The following is a 20822-nucleotide window of genomic DNA, read 5'->3' as shown; positions in this document are numbered from 1 at the left end:
TCCCCACCCCAACATTCCAAACTCCTATCTGTTTTTCAAAACCCAGCAAGATGGCAGCCCAAGAAGCCTTCTGCCTGTTTTCTCTGGGAATATTGGTTTTCCCTTCTCTGATCCTGGAGGGAGTTGCTCTCTGCCTTAAAGCCAAGCTAGAAAGGCTTGACTCCATGTAGTTCACAGAGTAAGATGAAAGGTTAATATCCAAAAAGTAAAGAGTTTATACAGCTTAAAAGCAAAAGAACAATCTGATTAAAAATGAACAGAAAATCTAAATAGACATTTTTCTAAAGAAGATATAAAAATGGCCAAAGGTATATGAAAAGATGCTCAACATGAGTAATCATCAAAAAGTGCAAATCTAAATCACAATGTGATATCATCTCATACATGTTAGAATGGCTATTATCAAAAAGGCAAGAAATAACAAATGTTGGCAAGGATGTGAACAAAAGGGAACCCTTGTGCAGCCACTATAGAAAACAGAACAGAGATGCCTCAAGAACCTAAAAATAGAACTACCATATGATCTAGCAATTCAATTCTGGGAATATATACAAAACAATGAAATCACTAACTCTAAAAGATTTATGTACCCACATGTTAACTGTAGCATCATTTACAACAGCCAAGACACGGAAACAACCTAAGTGTCCACTGATGGATGAGTGGATAAAGAAGTTGCGATGTATACACACAATGGAATATTATTCCACCATAAAGAAAGAATGAAATCTTGTCATGTGCAATAATACGGATGTACTTGAGGTCATTATACTAAATAAAGTAAGTCAGAGAAAGACAAATAGAACATCATCTCACTTATATGTAGAATCTAAAAGATCAAGAAATAGGTGCACCTGGGTGGCTCAGTTGGTTAAGTGTCCAAATCTTGATTTCAGCTCAAGTCATTATCTCACAGTTGGTGAGATCGAGCCCCACATTGACTAATAATAGCACAGAACCTGCTTGGAATTCTCTCTCTCTCTCTCTCTCTGCACCTCCCCCACTGGTACACACACTCTCTCTCTCCTCTTTCTCTCAAAATAAATAAACTTTAAAAGGATTTTTAAAAAGACCAACAAATAAAAAGAAAACAAAAAACAAGATCATGGATACAAAGAGGACAGATGGGTGGTTGCCAGAGGTGCGGATGGAAGGAAGGGAAAAATGGGTGAAGAACGTCAAAAGGCATTATTTCCAGTTACAAAATAAGGCCTGGGGATGTAATGTACAGCATGGTGACTATAGTTAATATTACTATTATTACATTTTTGAAAGTTACCTAGAGTAAATCTTAAAAGTCTTCATCCAGAGAAAAAAGAATTTTGTTACTATGTATACTGATGGATGTTAACTAGACTTACCATGGTGATCATTTCACAATGTATACAAATATCAGATCATTATGTTGTTCACCTGAAACTAATATGTCACTTATACTCCAATTAAAAAAAAATCTAACCTTCACTCAGGACTCTTACTCTAGCAAGGCTGAATTTTTTACCAAATTGATTTGATTGCAGAAACCATGACAGCTTGAGGGTTCTGAAATAGATACTCAGGGTTGAACCTCAAGTCAGTGGATCCTCAAGTTGGTAGAGTTTGAACTCAAAATAGACTTTGTTGAACACTAGTTGTATTAACGGCAGGCTTTGTATTTTTGGAGCATGCTACTTAGACTCTCTATTCCTTAGTTTTTCCTTCAGCAAAATGGATTCAGGGATATTGATTAGGTTGAAGAGTATGAAATTCCTGTTTTTGAAAGTCAAAATATTCAAGTATGACAATTTCCCATACTTCAACTTACTGTACAGAATATTATTATGAAAATTTTTCATGAACGTGAAACTAAAGTTTCTGGTCTGCTGCTTCAGAGCAGCAGTAATGGAAATTATTATCTATAAGTTTTTATCTAAAGGAAACTTTATTCCATATTAAACACTGGAAGCTACAGAAAGGAGGTACTGGTCACTCCCAAGGAAACTCCTGATTTTATCAGAAACTCCAAACTCAAATTTCAAAATTTCAACTAAGATATCAGTACATCTTTGCATTCATTTATACTTTAAAAGAAAAACAATGTAAATATAAGAAGACTCAACATGTGTTATTTTCATGGATATTTGATTCACAAACATATTAGCTTAAGCCAGAAGGTTTTCCTAAAGGCTCAGCCTGTCTTCCTAAACAAAGGAGTTAAGAATAAGAACTTAAATTGTTTTTAAACAGAGAAAAATGATTTATTGTCACTGCCTGAAACAAATCTGTCTAACAGCTGTTTGCCAACCATACAACAGAAAAATAGAATCCTATTTTGAGACTCTGCTAGATCTGGTGCTATTTCTAAGGCCAAAGTTGCAGTTTGAAACAGTGAGATTAGAGTTGGCAGAGTCTACTCTGGCCACCTGGGCTCAAGTTTGGAAACAAGGCTGGACATGCTGTTGCCCTTAGCATGACTTCAGGCAAAAGTTCTATACTCCAATCAGCACCAGCTATACGGGTCTACGTTGGCTACAGACAGACCATTCTTGACTAACAATGTAGGCAGTATATTAAATCAGACTTCTGAAGCTGACTCTTTCAGTTTCAAGGTTGGAAGTATTACACATGATAGACAACAGCAACAACGACAACCAAGAGTCAGCATTTGGTGCTAGGAAGTCATACATTAGGATGAAAAAAAATGAGGGACAGACTTCACCTGCAACAATACCTAGGAAATATGAGGTCTGGGCTTGACACTGATCATCACTGCCATCGAGTTCTGCATCCCTAGTCCACCCCGAGAGAGATGCACCTGGTTCCAGGACTCTCCAAGCAAAGGCTGATAATGATGTTTTTGTCTCTTTGGCTGCCATCTTTTCTCCTAAATTTGATGAAGCCTGTTGGTCTTGAATTATATACAGGATGACACAATGATGTTTTTATTTTTGAATTTAGATACAAATAGAATGTTTAACTAGAAGTTAGACTGGTTCTTAGTGATTTCATTTGAGGGATTTGGAAGGTTGTCTGTGCTTGAACAGCCAACACTGTGAATTGGCTGCCGTAGATAAGAGTTAAAACCACACTCAGTCAATATCATATAAATGAAGTTCTCTGGTCCTCTTCCCAATGCAATCCAAAGTAATAGGAATTGTGTTCATTTCTGTTTCCATGCAGTTAGTTGGTAGAAGCCACTTGTGGGATTTCTGTCTTCCCCTACCTAATCTCAGATAACCCAGTACTCCCAGGGTCTGGCAAACCTATGGAAGAATGCTTCCTTTCTTTCTTGATTTTACTTGCCTTCTACATGTGCTTACAGTTACAACTCTTTTTTTGTTTTCTGGCTAAGGACCTTTCTACTCTCCCCTTTGGGTTGAGGAGGATTTGCTCATACATGATGAATCCATATTCTATGTGTAAGGCCCTCCTGGGTCAGAAGACAGAGCCTACTCTTTTTCTCTTTAAAGTGAGGAAACTATCCATTAACTAGATAATCCCAAGAAATAGCTGCTCTTAAGGTGAATTAGTCTATCTTCTGTCTTTTAAAATAGAAACATATAGGGACACCTGGGTGGCTGAGGCGGTTGAGCATCCGACTTCGGTTCAGGTTATGATCTCACTGTTTGTGAGTTCGAGCCCCATGTCAGGTTCTGTGCTGACAGCTCAGAGCCTGGAGCCTGCTTCGGATTCTGTGTCTCGCTTTCTCTCTGCTCCTCCCCTGTTCACACTCTGTCTCTCTCTCTTTCTCTCTCAAAAATAAATAAACACTAAACAAAATTAAAATAGAAACATATAGACTCCCTTGTTAGTGAACTAGAAGAGAGATTTTAAAATTCAGGACTATTATTCCAACAATTTATCAACCTCTCTTTTTATGAGTTTCAATCCCTATATTTCAAATTTTAATAGTTTATAAAAAGACAGTAATAGACATCCTTTAAAACTCCACTGCTCAGCGTCAGCTAATTTACTCTTCTCCCCACATTAGAGTCTTATTCTTTTCCCTTCCCAATCTGCCTCTGGGATCTCTCTTCTATGGTCTCATTCTGGTGGAAAGTTTCTGGTAAAACTTTGCTTAGCCACCAACTATGATTTTAACTAAGGTTTTCTGGATTCACAGATTTTGTTGTCACTTCTGCTAATAAACCTGGCAGTAAAAAAGTCAGGCCTTAGCAGATTGTACATTGGGTTTGTGACCTTTAAGAATCCTTGGCAATCATGCTGGATAAGAGATTTGTTTACGTATATGTTGGGCCCAGAATATCACTTATACATTTTTTTTCTTTTCTGCCACCTTATTTCATTGAGTCTATAGGAACGAGGGAAACTTCTTTGAAACACAAGCCAATATACGTAACCTGAATTTTTTACATGTCAAAATTAGAATAGTCACCATGTGAATTAGAATAGTAGTTCAATTATTTTTTTTCTCAATTTTAGAAGAAAGATGTACGCATGACCTGAATTAACTTCTACAGGTATCAAGACCATCTTATGCTTGACTAGATCACTAAGATTACGCTTGGTCATGAGAACCAAGTTAACTATAAAATTTGATTTCAATTATCAACAGTAAGTTCTCAGCCTTTATATGGTCAGTATAAGAGTAGAAAGAATGAAAAAATATTTATAACTAGGTGCTCAGAGATTGAAAAGCAAAAGAAACTCCATTTTGAAATCACAGGTGCCAGAATCGACTCCCTTCTTATTCTTAAAGTATGTTTACACGCCATTTAGCCATTGTCAAAGAAATTGCCCTGGACAGAATTAAATAGGCAAGGAAACTTTAAGAGTATTGCAATAAGGGAGAGAAACCAAACTCAATTTTACTGAAACAAAAGGCAGAAGCATATTTAAATGTTGGGGTGAGCTAGTGGAAGGGTACTAGAGTGCTTTAGCTGGGAGGTTGGTCAGTGTGATTAGGCCACCTGTGGTTGTTAATTGTTGCTCTTCTAAGTTAGGTTCCTACCCATTCACAGAGATTTGGGAGGTAGGTCTACTATCTTCCTTGATTAGGTTTCAAAAAGCTCCCAGGTATTTGAGAAAGATATTCCTACACATTAAAACTGGCAACTGGCTTTTAAGATTTATACTTCTCAGGGGCAGAGAACAAATTTTGCATTTCAAGTATTCTAAAGCATATGCTCTAAGAGGGAGGAACCTACAATTATGAAGAAACCTACAATTATGAAGAAACCTATCTAAAATTTAGTCAAGCTGATGGGGACATTAAAGTCATGTTAGCCACCATGCCACTGATCAAAGTCATTCATGCAGCCAGAGTAATTGTGATCATAACAAATTACTTAAACAGATGACAATGCGTATCCAACCAAACTATTAAGGGCTAATATTCCCTTCACTTCATCAGTGCAGAAGCTAATAATTTGATTCCTCACCTCAAACATATCAGCATAAATGGGTGTCTGAATGGTTCAGTTGGTTGCACATCAGACTCTTGATTTCAGCTTAGGTCATGATCTCAGGATTGTGGGATCAAGCCTCACATCAGGCTATGCACTGAATGTGGAGCCTACTTAAGATTCTGTCTCCCTCTCTCTCTCTCTCTCTTTCTCTCTGCCCCTCTCCCCTGATCACGTGCTCTCTCTCTAAAACACAAAAAAATTTAAAAACTAAAAAAAAACACATCAGCATGCCAAATTGGAATACTTCTTATTATGATTATTAATGCTGTGTAAGGAGAGAAGCAATTCTGTCTTTCATATTTTTTTCATTTCTCTTAAGAATTTAAGGTGGTAAACTATTTCATGTTTGCCTGTTTTGCAATATTCAAGAACATTGTTTAAAAATTGCTGTAATGACAGATTTTAGAGAGTATTTGAATTTAGTGTCCACAGAAAAGGGGAAATTCAAAGAATCACCTCAATAAACCATCTCTCATTTCTCCAGATCCTTTGGAATTTTAGGAACAGCAAAGACATGTACTACTAAATAATGAAAATTGGTTCATACACTGGCAACCTGGGAATCTGCCCAGGCAGCTGCACAGAGACCCTTCAGCCAGGATTGCCCTCAAATTCTCTGAGCACATGGCTGATTAATCCCTTCATAACTACATTTACATATAGTCCTATGAAAATCAGTCTAAATGATTTCAGGGACACGGTCTTCTCTGTCAAAATAATAGTTCCAGAACACAGAATTCCAGAGGAGAAAATGCCACCAGCAGTGAGTACTTTGTTTTTGATAACTTTTAGGTAACTGCCTGTCTTCCCTTGAAGCACTTTTTTTCAAATGGATTTGCCTAGACATGTTTGCTCGTTTAGCCCTTGGAGACAGCGGTAAATGGACCCTCTGTCCATTTCTCCCTTCGAGGCAGTCAACATCTTTCACTGGCCACTTCCCTAATGGCTTTTACAAAGCAGGCAAATAAAATCATTATGCATTTTATATCAACACACAGATTACATTTTGTTGTGTCTATCCCTTCTATTCCCAGAGATACTCTCAACTTTATTAATATATCTTAATTAATACATTAATATCTCTCTGGCCCAAGAAATATCACTAATCATTTAAAATTCCTCAAACAGAACTTTGCACAACTTTATGATAAATTTTTACCAGGTAAAGTGGGGTGCAGCAAAAATGCATTTAAATATTCCATTTGCATATAATGTAAAACTTGTTTGTCTAGCATAAAAAAAGAAAAACTTCTTACACTTCGCTTGTTTTGGTCAATAGATGAAATTAAATCACATATAATCATTAATTTTAATATTTTAATCTAAGTTTCTATTTTTCAAAATAGAAAAAAATTATCTACCTTGCAGCTATGTTGTAAATACCAAATGTGATTATATGTAATATTTGTGTTTGTATATGTATTTGCAAATGAATACATGTATGTGCACAGATGTGTGTAGGCATATGTGTATATAAATACACATACATATTCCTTAGCCACCATTTGCATCATACTATGCATTTCATATACTTTAGATAGAGTAATTGTTTTTTTCTTGTAATTATTGTGTACCTGTGGTATTACTTCAGACTTCACTGGAATTTTAACATGACCCAGCAAATTACCTTACAAGAATAATTAAGGAAAGTTTTAAGAAAAAATTTTGAAAAAAAAAATTCAAACATATCAGGGATGACATGCCAGACAGATGGAGTAGAAGGTGAGGAAAAATAAATGCAGATGTACAAAATGGTGCATCTGACCTAAAGAGATCATTTGGCAAGGCAGAGTAATAGGAGTATGAGATGTTTCCTATAGGAAATTATGTAAGGGCTTTGAATCCAGGCTATACTACAGTCATTTTGTGCTGAACAGTCAAATGCTAAAGACCTGTCTATTAAAATCAGACATATAACAATGCAGCTGTGTGTTGGAACAAATTAGTTACTACTTCTCTCAGGCTGGATTGGTGTTTATAAAGAAAATAAATATCATGAATAAAATGTGGATGGGGTATTGGTTCTTTGAATGAAGACTCTCAAAGAATAGGCTACCAAATTTAAACTGGATTGGAGGATATAACTGGGTCCAATGCCAAAGTAGGGACATCTTATTTTCTCATCTTAGATTTTAGTACCTATGTATGGAGAAATCTAGGTCATAATGCAGTCTTAATACATTAACCAGCCAGCTGCCCAGAGGTCACTGTCTGCTTTACAGATCCATGTTCTACCAGGGCAGTGCCCCCAGTGCCTTCTCAACGATGAGACTCTGTCATCTGGGAAACACAGCCCAAGGAATATGAAGGTTTTACTATTTTCACATAATGGGAAAGTTATTCCTCTCAAGGAAAGAGTGAAAAGAGTGTAAGGGACCTTGATTTTGTAGGAACACAGAAGTTCCCATTTCTACGGCAAGATTAAGGTTTTTCTTTTAATCACTATGAAGCATCTACATTAAATGTCACTGTTGTGGAAGTTCTAGCCCCTGTAAATATGACGTGGAAACAAGAATAGAAATAAAGCCATAGTTATTTTATATAAAATGATTTAGGAAAGTGTTTGGAAGTGACTGGGCGCAATAGAGTTATATAAAGTAGTGTGTCTTTATGTCAGAAATCACAAGTTAGAAAATAAAATTTAATGAAATCCTATTCCCACTACAATAGAACATAGAAAGATACATGGACGTATCTAAAACATAATCCTAGTGAAAAAGAGGCAGAAATTTTTATTGAGAGACAATATGCATATCTGATTAAAGGAGACACATAATGGTGATATATATTTGAGTGGGTTGATTAAAAAGTTTAAATATGGATATTATTCAAATATACCATTTGAATAATGATAGCAGAAAGTAATTTTGTTCTTTAGAAAAAAATTTTTTTTAGATAGAAAGCACGCAGGCGGGTGAGGGGGGCAGGGGGAGAGAGAGTGAGAGAATCTTAAGCAGTTCCACACCAAGCGTAGAGCCAGACGTGGGCTTGATCCTATGACCCTGGAATAATGGCTTGAGTCAAATACCGAGTCAGATGCTTAACTGACTGAGCCACCCAGGCACCTCAAAACCAATTTCATTCTTAAACAGAACTTACTATTTATGTATGTTTCATCTACATAAAGAATAACTATCCATAGGGCACTATAGTACTGAGTTTCCCATAGGAAACAGACTTCAGGCTTGAAGATCAAACTCAATTATTGAGGAGCTATTCAGGAGGTATGAGCAGGTGAAGTCAGACATGGGGTAGTGAAGCCACCAGAGACTGGCAGCAGTGGAAGCCGTTTACCACCTTAGGCCTGATAGAAGAAGAGAGGGAACTGGGTCACTGGAGCCTAGACAGAGCTCATCTCCCTAGAATAGGGACGGCCATCTCACAGGATTTGTCCTGTGGAATGCAGCCTCTGTCATAATGGTGAGGGAGAAGGCTGGGGGAGGGGACACCTACCTGACTGACCTCTTACTCTTCCTGCATTTCTGGCTCTTGCTATTATTAACCCACTGTCCAAACCCAACAAATATTCACAGGGCAGGAGTGAGTGGATCAGGCCAAGAAGCATGGATGGGAGAGGAGGGGAAAACATCCTAAACAGGAACCACAGGTATTTCTAATATAATGAAAATAATGGTTAACTATGACATATGAGTAATACATTTATTGAAATAGTCATGTCTATGTAATCTGAGACAAGTAGAAAATGCAGAACACTACTTACAAATATACAACTATAGATTAGTTACCTTATGTTACATTATGCAATGGAAACAAATAACACCAAAATCCCAGTGGTTTATAATGACAAGGGCTTATTTCCTGCTTAATCATGTGCCCACTGCCTGTCAGATGTGGCTTTGCTCCAACTGACTTCACTCTAGTCCTCGGCTGAAAAAACATACTCAATCTGGAATGTACTGGTCTCTTGGCAGAGAAAAAAGGGACATGGTAAACTATATGCTGGCTTATAAAGCTTATGAAATTTCACATGGAAAGCTTAATGTTATCCTTACTCACATTTCACTGGCTAAAGAAAGTCATGTGACCAAGCCCAATGTCACTACTGGTGGGCAGATTTAAGCATTCTTGGTCAGGAAGGATGGTGGTGGGCAAGACCCTTAAAAGTCTGTTTCTTTGTTTTTAAGTTTTGTGGTTTTTTTTGTTTTGCTTTTTGTTTTGTTTTGTTTTGTTTTTGTTGTCGTTTTTAATCTTGAGAGAGTGTGAGTAGGGTAGGGATAGAAAGAGAGAGGAAGAGAGAGAATCCCAAGCAGGCTCTGTCCTGGCAGCATGGAGCCCCATGCAGGGCTCAGACTCATGAACCATGAGATCATGAGCAGAGCCATAATCATGGGGCCACCCACGTGCCCCAAAAGTTTATTTTAATTTTTGTTAACAGATAATATAATTTATCACATTCCATTATTTGTGAGTTGATATGTGATAATGAAAGCATAAAATATCAATTGAAAGCCCATGTAAAAATGTGTTCATATAATTACATAGCCATAGTGAGTTGAAGATAGAAGGGAGCTAGACCAATATCTGGATTTTACTAATGTAGGAAATGAGCCTCAGAAAGATGTAATGATGTGTCCAAGGTCACAACATTCAACAACTTGGATCAGATTGGTAATATCTAATTCTGCACTTAGGCCTCTTTCCAGCACAGGTCAGTTCTTTGTGAACAGGTTTTGTTAGGAAGGAAGGAGCTCCTTTTTCATGAATTTAATCCTATTTGTTGAAGGTCAATACCAATCACATTTAGGTATGAGGTATAATGCATTTTTAAGGACCTGCAGAGAGATCACTGTCAATTCATTCTTCTTCAAATCTCTCTTCTATATCTACCTCTGTATACAAGAGAGTAACAGAAAGATCACTTGGTGTTTGATGGGGATAGAGAATACAGGCACCAGTCTCAGATTTCAAAAATCACATGTTTTCTCTTCCATAAAATCTCCTAGATTAACTTTTGATAAGCAACTAATTTCTGGGCCATGATCTTTTTATGGGGAATTATAAAGAAGATACAAATAAACTGATATATTTAGGTAGAGAGGCAATCAAAACATCTTTGTTGCAAAGGTTGTCCAGAAACCTTTCATTAATGCTGTGTAACCACTGAGTTAATTGACTTCCCTGTTTGAAATAACAGGCCAAATCACAGTAGTGGAAAAGAAGGGACTGCAATGGCAAGCTTTCCCTTTGTCACCTGAGAGGACAAAACCCAGTACTAACCGTCTATCACCTTTATCCGTCAGAATAATGAGAAGACAGCTTTCAGACTGGCCTCCTAGGAATCACTACCCTTTATAAGATAATCAAATCTGACATGTTGTTTATAGGTTGAATATTATTGTAAAGTTTGGGATGCTTATAATGTACCGTTGTAGGTTATATTCTAATTTGTTGGCATTTTCTCATCTGACAAAACAAAGTTACTAAAAAAATAACAATAGCCACTCCAATATGTGTGTGTGTGTGTGTGTGTGTGTGTGTGTGTGTGTGTGTGTGTGTAGGTGAATTTGTAGCTACTAAAGATACTTGCAACTTGCAATGATTTGGTAAGTATGTGACATTTATCCTTAACTGCTCCTCATAAAAGAATACTCAGAACTGCCTCTAACTCCTACTTCAATCTGTGTGGCATTATCAAAATTTGGTTAGACTGGAGCTTTCAGAATTTTAATGAGGTCGAGGAGTTAGACAAACAATGATTAATTTATAGGAAGGTCACCTTGAAAGTACAGTGAACATAGTTTTGTGATACAGCAAGAAAGATGATGCAAAAGAATGGGAGTTAAAAAAAAATTCTTATGTGCTCCAAACAGTAGGTTTACTACTGAATTATAACTCATCTGACAAGGCAACGGGATATTTTATTCATTGTGTTTAGACATTTTGATAAAAGTTTGGCTCAACTATAATGGGACAATTTGAGTGGGGACAAATCATCAGAGCCCACCAGACTGACTGAACATCTTTGTGCTTATTTGGTGTGTCTACTTCTCATTCTTTAAATATAACTGGCATGCTATTCTCAGAGACCGAAAGTACTTGCTTGCCATGAGCAGAATCTTGCCTGTAACCTTTGGTGTTCTCTCTGTTAAGCCATGTCAGTTCTCTCTCTCTCTTTTTCTAAATTTTTTCAATGTTGATGTATTATTTTGAGGGACAGAGAAAGATGGAGCATAAGCAGAGGAGAGGCAGAGAGAGAGAAGGAAAGGGAGATGCAGAATCCAAAAAAGGCTCCATGCTCTCAGCTGTCAGCACAGACCCCAACGTGGGTCCTGAACACACAGACTGTGAGATCATGACCTGAACTGAAGTCAACTGCTTAACCAACTGAGCCACCCAGGCATTCCCATGTCAGTTCTTATATAGATGCTCTCATGTACTTCAACAGAAACTCCACATACAACAGGAACTTGACCAGACAATGAAATGTATAAAACCAAACATGGGCTCTAATTCCTACCAGGACAAAGTGACTGCCTCACACATTTAAAAAGGTAGTTTCAAGTCAGTAAGCATTTGTCTAGGGAATGCAAACCAGCTTAACTATTCAATGAAAAAATATAAGAAGCAATTCACTGTTAAACACAGTAGATACATGCATATGGAAAAAAAAAAACTACTATTTTATTAACAACGGTTTCTCTTTCCTAGCTTTTAGAGCATCCAGTCAAAATTTGACTGGATTCATACAAAAACATTTCCACCTTCCAGAGGATGATTTTTGCCTAAAATAACCCAGAGAACATTTGGGAATGTCCCAAATTATAGTTGCTATGTCAAATAAATCACATCTACTATTTTGTAATTTTAACTACTAGAACATATTAGGAAATATGGCCTGTCATTCTTTTGGCTGAAGCACATGATTAAGCAGCTTGGTGAATGGAATGAACAGGTGCTGGGATGAAAATCAGAAAGTCCATTCATCTTCATGCTTCCAGGGGAAAATAAACCTTTTGGGGATTTCAACCAGTAGGACACCACTTTCTTGTTTTGGTAGTTTAGTGTGTTTTGGGTGTTTTAGAGCTTTTTCCGATAATTTCATGTTAGCTAATGTGGGAGACAATCCTATAATGAATTGCTTGCAGTACATTTGATGCCTCATTGTTAAATCATACCAACTATTAGGAGGGAAGAAAGTTGCTTCCCACCATTTGGGCATTACTGAATGATAAATATCTTTTAGATACTAAGTGATGATATTAGACAGTAAACTCTGAATTCAAGACTATGTCTAAATCCTTAATATCACATGTTCTTTACACATAATAGCTATCAAAAATGTTGGTTGAAGGACTGAATAGAAAATAACAATTAACTCAACAGGCAGATATTGCTTCTGTCCCTGGGATATCCTATATGCTGTCCCCTATACTTGGTTCAAGCTCATTCATCTTTTATATTTATCATCAGAAATCACCTCTGACAGGTGTCCTTCCCTGGTCATACCCCAAAGAGAGATGATTACTCTCTTTTCTGAGCTATCTTGATACCATCTGTATGATGTTATGTTGTGTATATATACGCTTTTAAAGTTTGTTTAAATGTATCTTCACTTCTGTGACTGAAGAGAATTCCTTTTGGTCATAGAATAGGGTTTTCTCTACTTAAAGGTGTGTGGTTATAAATATTGTATCTTGGGGCGCCTGGGTGGCTCAGTCAGTTGAGCCTCCGACTTCGGCTCAGGGCATGATCTCACAGCTCGTGGGTTCAAGTTCCGTGTCGGGCTCTGTGCTAATGGCTCAGAGCCCAGAGCATGCTTGGGCTTCTATGTCTCCTCTCTGTGCCCCTCCCCTGCTCGTGTTTTGTCTCTGTCTCTCAAAACTAAATAAACATTAAAAATCAATCAATCAATCAATCAATCAATAAATATTCTATCTAGTATAGGCTATGTAATAGACTTTTGCTACAACTGGATAAATCCAGGATGGGTAAATGGGTTGAAGGAAGACGTGGTATCTTTACATCTGAATTTCCAAATATCTTAAAGGTTTTGTTGTTGTTGTTTATTTATTTTTGAGACAGAGACAGAGACAGAGACAGAACATGAGCAGGGGAGGAGCAGAGAGAAAGGGAGACACAGAATCTGAAGCAGGCTCCAGGCTAGGAGCTGTCAGCACAGAGCCCAACGCTGGGCCCAAACCCATGAACCACGAGATCATGACCTGAGCCAAAGTTGGACACTTAACTGACTGAGCCACTCAGGTGCCCCTAAATTTCCAAAGATCTTTAAATAAATATGATCTGTCATTAGCATGAAATCAGTTGAATGTTATATGTGAGCTATTAACTTTCTCTCCAATTGCTAAAGAAGAATCCTTTGAAGATCTACTTTTATCTAAATCCTGGAAAATGTATATGAGTATGCCATAAATATAAGGGAGGAATGACATTTAGGGCAAATGTCATTGCAAATACAAAGCTACTTATCTGAAAGTTAGTCTGATTTATCCAATGTGATGAAGAGACATTCACTGTTATACTAATAATAATAAATAAGAATATAAATGTAGTCAGGAACAGGAATAAAGGTTTTATCCTATGACTATGGAAATGGAAAGCCAATTTATTTATTTATTTTCTTTCTAAGCAGAAAAGTGATGTGATAAACCTTTAATCTAGAAAAAAAATGGAAGCAATGTGACAGATGGTTTGGAATGGGCATAAATCCATTTCTATGGAGAGGAGTTAAGAGGTTCAAGCACAAGAAAATGAAGACCCTTGGTGAATAAATGGCTTCATGGTTGAAGGTGAGTGGGAGGGAGGGGAAAGTGGGTGCTGGGCATTGAGGAGGGCATCTGTTGGGATGAGCACTGGGTGTGGTATGGAAACCAATTTGACAATAACTTTCATACTAAAAAAAGTATCAAATGACAAAATGGAGGAAAAAAATAAAAAAGAAAAAGAAAAGAAAAGAAAAATAAAGATACACCTAAAATACAACTGACCAAATATGTGACTATTTACATAGGGTTGAGAGACATATTGTACATTGTTTTTTGTTGCTACTTCTTGTTGTTTGTAATTCTAAGGTACTTGTTGGACTGTAGTATCATTAAGATATAAATAAATACAAGAATTGGGGGAGAAATGGTACATTACTTATAAAAGACTAAATTCTCTTACTGAAATATTAAATGTTACTGTATTTGCAGATGGAAATGTCCAGTAGGCACTATGAAAGGAGTTTATCTCATGGGAGGGTTATCAGAATACAATTACAGATTTTGAATTTAATGACCTAGAGATAGTAGTTGAGGAAGTGGTAACAAATAAGGTCACTCAGTGAGTATGGAACAAAGAACAAAAAAATTAAGTTTAGAATTTTGAAGATGATATTACTTTTGCGCTTAAGGATTAAATCCTGGAAAAAAACATCAACAAAAATGAACACAGCTGAACACAAGAGGTAAGCACTCTAGTCAAAATATGTTTGGCTGCTGGCAGAACCCCTGACACTGAAAAACTGCTTACATGCCTGTTTAAGTTTAGAGGCATGCTGACAGGATGCTACAAACAAAATTACTTAAAAATGTTGCCATAAGACAGTGTTCCCAGGCCATAATCCAGTCTTCAGGTAACAGTGATGAATCATATAGAGTTACAGGAATTCCTTCTTTTATATGTCACATCTCCTTCTTAGTATGCTTGCTTCAGTCTTACTTTAGACACTACAGATTTTGCTAATCCAATGATGAGGAAAGTTAAATGCAAAAAAAAAAAATGCAAACCAAGGAACACAAAACAGCACAAGAGAAGGTATTCCCCAAAGGTCCACAGCAATTCTTTTCTAGTTAGCTCATCAAAGTGTGTCCACGGAAAAATTAAAACTAATCATGAGGTGACTACGCAAATTTTAGAGTTTAATACAGTAGAGCATTGAACTTTTCCTGGAGGTCAGTATCAAATAAGGGCAACAGAATTGGAGATAAGGAAGAGAGAGTTACAAGGAATAACATTCACTCAAAAGTGACAACACACACACACATACACACACACACACACACACACACACACAAATAGATTTGATGAACAGTGACATTACATTTTGAAAATTAATAATTAAGTAGTAATAGGTGGCTTATGAAAAGTGACATTTACCCACATGACACTCAAGCAAATATGACAAAATGTTAACAATTGACTCCAAGTGGAGTATAAACAGTTTCACTACCTAGAAGATGCAGTTGTGGAGAGTGAACAGTGGAGCATTTGGGACAATAGTGCATTGTGGTTTCCCCTTACAATGTTAAGAAGAAGATAATAACAGGTAGAGATTTAAAGAACATGAAAAGCAAGACGATAAGTGTAAAATAATAATGAGAAACTATGTAGAATAATAATGGATGATGGAACTAATCTCGTTAAGGGAAGCTCTAGAGAAGCCAAAGGAAATTGATAGTTCAATAAGAAAAATGAACAGTGATGCTGAATGGGTCAGACCCTCTGAAAATTCCAGAGACCTAAACCAGGTAAAATGTCAGATTAGGGAAATCACGGGGTTAGCTGACAGTATATAGGGTTTCTCCCTATACAGAAGAATATTTCACTTGTTCTTCAGTCCTCTCCTCACTGTTAATTTTGAGAATTCACTCAAAAAAATTAAAATTGTTATGTGAATCCAAACGATAAATGAGAAAACTCAATATTTTACATTTAGTTACATTTTGTGCACCATGACTAATAAATTAAGGGAACTTTAAATTTTCTCAAAGCTTTGCTTTGAATATATTTCCTAAAAATGCATTTCAAAGATGAACAGGTATAAAGCTCAGTCCTTTTACTCTAGAATAAAACATCTTGGGCGCAAATGTAATATAATCATCTCTCAAAGAATTTGCATCATTTGAACTGCTCAATTCAAGTTGTCTGGCTAATGTAGTAGGGAAAGGACTGATTACTATAGAGAAAGAAATCTCTGAATGTAAAGAGCATATCTGCTACTGGATATTTAGCTAATTAATTTGTTTCTGTTGGCATTTTCAACAGTCTCATATTTCACAAACACTGAATGATCTTATGGTAAATATTTCTTGTTGCCCAAGGAGGCAAAAAAGAAGCAAGAATCATACTCTGTAATAGGAACAGATCTCCTTACTCCATACTCATTTTATACATGGGAAAGTGAGTCCCAAAGTCACTCAGTGAGTTGGTGACAAAATTGGGACAAGAAGCAAGAACTTCACTTTTCTAGTCTAGTATCTTCTCTGCTGCATAAAATAGAAATTAAAAATAAAAGGCTCGGGGTTTTGAATTTATGTCTCCTCTATGGAGTCTCAAGACAAACTATGATGGTGGACTCCTGAAAGATTTAATGAACCTAGTTCCTCCAGTCTTTCAATCTTTTCTCATTAGCTTGCTTTTGTGTAGCAACCCTAGTGAGCAAGAACAATCAACCAGGACTTTCACCATATTTTAGTACCTTAGTACTAACTTTGTACTTTAATAAATACATATGTAAATGAACAAATAAAGTCCCTAGTTGCTAATTCAGTAGGATCTGTCTTAAGAACATTTCTGTTTAACCCTTATACTCCTAGATTGGCTCCACGTGACCAATTAGATTCTCGTGACCCTGCTGGTAGATAACAGGTATAGCCTAGATTTGGAATAGCACGTAGCATAACTGACTCAGTTGACATTTAGAATCATAAATTAGCTTCATTTGGACAAAAATTATGGCACTTATTTCTGTCAGGGTCCAAACTGGAAATGAGAAACTCACTCTTAGTATTTGAAATAGATGACACTTAGCATAGGGAGTTGGTTCAAATCCTGAGGGAACAGCAAAGAAGCCAAAAAGGGAAGGGTATCGCAACCGTTGTTTCTGTCAGGGTCCAAACTGGAAATGAGAAACTCACTCTTAGTATTTGAAATAGATGACACTTAGCACAGGGAGTTGGTTCAAATCCTGAGGGAACAGCAAAGAAGCCAAAAAGGGAAGGGTATCGCAACCCAAACACGAGCAACAGCAAGGGAAACTTTCACTCTTAGGAATATAAGGACAAAGGGAAGGAGTTCCTAGAGCCCAGGGCTGAAGAGTCAACTGGTAGAAGATGGAAACAGTGTGTAGCCCTCAGGTGGGAGGTGGAACTGTGAAGACCCTACCCAAACATATACCAGGACTGTCAGGGCCACAGGGTGAGGTGTGGCAGCAGGACATTCCATTTTCTCTTCCTCTCACCATGTAATCTCCTGCCAGTGTCTGCAGCACTGGGCAGCACAAGGCAAGGAATTGAGGTAAAAAAAAAAAAAAAATGAAGACCAGATCAACATTGTTTCTCAAAATGTGATCCACAGAGTAACCACTAAAGAATCAACAACTGGTGAAAATTCAGATTCCTGTCGCAGAAATCTGCATTAATTATTCAGAATCCTTGGGGGCTGACTGAGTGTGATTTAAAAACCTGCATGTTTAATGAGCCAAAAGGTGTTTGAGCTCCAAATAGGAAAACTCAGGAATTACAGCTGACTAGAAACTGCTTAGGAATAAGAAGACCTTGGCTCAAAGTCTGCCTTACTGACTGTGGGGTCTTTGAAAGTTTAATTATCCAGGTCTCATTTTTTATATCTAAAAACTGGAACACTATCATGTGTCATATATACAGTATAGGTCTGTGTGTGAGTTAAATGAGACAGTGTGGAATGTTAGAAATTAGAATATTAAAAGTGCTTTCAGGAGCCCTATCATCTATAACAACCAAATTAAATTCAATTCTACTATGATAGCTCCTTATTTGGTTTCTTGGGGCAATACTATATGGCCACCTTTATATACGGACCATATTTTAGTTACTATAACCATGATTTTTCTTGGACTTTTTAAACTTACATTTTATGTAACACACCAATTTTTTTTTTTTTTGCACAATAACAGTTGTGGAGAAAATAATACTGGATTAGTATCTTTCAGTTGAAACTCAATTTATAATTTCTCTTTGATGTATTTTTAACATGTATTACCTGTATGTTCACTATGTTAAGTCAAATTCCCAATATAAATTTTTTCTTTCTATAAGTTATAGCTACTGATACTTCATGAAATCATAAAAAAAAACCTTTCATTTAAAAAAGAATATGCACATATTTTGGCTATTTTGAATAAGAAAATGAAAAGATTCTCTGAATTTCCTGTTAAATAGAGAAATTACTAATGTTCTACCTGATTGCAAGATGATATTATAATTCCATCATTTTAACTACTCAACACAATAACCTCAGCTTTGCAGCATAACAAATATGGTGGGTGGAAAGGGAAACAGCATTTATAAATGTGTATTAATGGCATAAATAAGATCTATACATCATATGGATCATTAAAACACACTTCATGGAAATATATATTCCCCAGTCTTACAGTTATACTGACTGAGGCATTGATATTTGATATACAATACTCCATGCCCATGTCTGGTGTAGGACTGGGCGAAGGTTTGAATTCATGTTACTCAATTTTTTAAAAAGTCCATGAAAATTTTCCTGTATCAACTAGAAAACTATTGCATCTTTGTCTCTTTATTTCTTTTGTTAATTACAACAAGTCTATAAAGAAAAGTGCAAAAATTGTTAGGTGCATAACTTGATGAATATTGAAAAAGTGAACACACGGAAGGAATCAGCACCTAGATCAAGAGACGGAACGTGACCAGCACTCCAAAAACACTCATTATAGCATCTTCCGGGCTCTAGCCACCTAAGGTTAAAGAAAAAAAAAAATCTGTCCCTATTTCTAACATGATATATTTTTGCTTATTTTTGAAACGTAAGTAGCATTACATTGCCCGTACTATTTCACATGTAGCTTCTTACTTTCAGCATGCTGTTTCCCCCATTGTTTTGAAGTTATAGTAGCAGTAGCTAGTTCATTCTTGTGTAGCATTTCCTTCCATGAATAACCACAATTTAGTTTTCAACAGCCAGAAAAGTTTTGCTGCTTATTAAAAATGTTACAAATTAGTTCTGAGCATACACATAGGGGAAGAATTTCTGGGCCACAAGAATTAGTCTGATTTGAATTAAAGATCAAATTGTATACATGTGTATATAATTCTGAATATATAGTTTTATACATATAGATACATGTATATAAAATATAAATTTGTACACACATGTAATTTTATATGCATACATATTCGATATGCTGAATTCAAGACAGATACCTTGAGCACAAAAAATACCACTTCACATTTGCTAGAATGGCTATAATTATTTTAAAGGGAAAAAACAAGTGGTGATGAGAATGTGGAGAAATTGAAACCTGAATACATTGTCGGTGGGAATGTAAAAAGATGTAGGCTATATGGGAAAAAAAATTAGTGGTTTCTTAAAAAGTGAAACAGAATTATCCCAAGCAATTCTATTCCTATATCTCCAAAAGAATGAAAAAAGGGACTCACACTGATGCTTGAATGCCAACGTTCACTACAGTTTTGCAGCTTTGCTCACAACAGTCAAAATCTGGAAACAATCCAAGTGACCATCATTACATGAATATATACAATGCAGTATATATATGGAATATTATTCAGCTAGAAAAGGAATGAAGTTCCAGTATACATAAGAACATCAATGAACCTTGAAAACTTTGCTATGTGAAATGAGACAAATTATATGATTCCACTTACATGAAATATCTTCAGTAGGCAAATTCATCAAGACAGAAAGTAGATTAGAAAGTTATCAGAGGCTGGAGGGAGGCGGGCAATGGGGAGTTATTGCTTAATGATTATAGAGTTTTTGTTTGGGATGACAAGCTTTGAAAATGCACTTAAAAATAGTTAAACATGGTTTTGTTACCTATAGTTTACCACAATTTTTAAAAATGTGTGAAAATTACTGACTTAAGGAACTTGCTATTTATTTGAGAAGAAAAGACGGAGACATATAAGGTAATCTACAATTTATAGTAATTATCAATGACATTTTTCTTCACCATTTTATCCCCTCTCCCTGACAGTTTACACCTCCACACAAATACACAAATACACATACATATATCCCTACATCCCAAGTCAATAAATCTTTTTGTATTAACTGTGTCAACATAATTGCTTATCAGATTTCTGCTACCCTAGGTCTGGTTTACATTTTCTCTTATATGATTTACTTAGTTTCTCCATCTACTCCCCTGTGTCCAGGCTTGTAGCCACTCTTCTGAGCTGTCTGACTGAATTTCTATTCATATTACTAATCTATTTGAGACCTTTAATAGATTTCCATCTTGTTTTATTTACATTTTCAGATGTCTTAGAATTTATTATGAGACCTTTTTTGATATGGCATACAACACTATTTCTAGCCTCTCTACTCACTGTACAGTACTTACTTTCCACTTAAGAAATGTGGGCACCTGGGTGGCTCAATTAGTTAAGCGGCCAACTTTGGCTCAGGTCATGA

General features: G+C 36.3%; 1 protein-coding gene and 1 long non-coding RNA gene across 2 annotated transcripts in view; one reads left to right on the top strand and one right to left on the bottom strand.

The window, feature by feature from the left end:
- Window positions 1-2855, bottom strand: part of LOC106978215 (ADP-ribosylation factor-like protein 5A) — an 88923-nt gene extending 86068 nt beyond the window's left edge. Inside the window, 1 exon segment of the mRNA XM_053201389.1 lies at window positions 2699-2855. Within this exon segment, the coding sequence (XP_053057364.1) occupies window positions 2699-2855 (157 nt within the window).
- Window positions 2856-8831: 5976 nt separating this feature from the next.
- Window positions 8832-20822, top strand: part of LOC113603294 (uncharacterized) — a 30637-nt gene continuing 18646 nt past the window's right edge. The window contains exon 1 of the long non-coding RNA XR_003424875.2: window positions 8832-9015. This is a non-coding gene — a long non-coding RNA (uncharacterized LOC113603294). The remainder of the gene's footprint in view (window positions 9016-20822) is intronic.

Source organism: Acinonyx jubatus, chromosome A3 (assembly GCF_027475565.1).
Source record: "Acinonyx jubatus isolate Ajub_Pintada_27869175 chromosome A3, VMU_Ajub_asm_v1.0, whole genome shotgun sequence".
Lineage (NCBI taxonomy): Eukaryota > Metazoa > Chordata > Mammalia > Carnivora > Felidae > Acinonyx > Acinonyx jubatus.
Note: the sequence above shows the minus strand (reverse complement) of the source record. Positions and strands in the feature narration are given on the sequence as shown.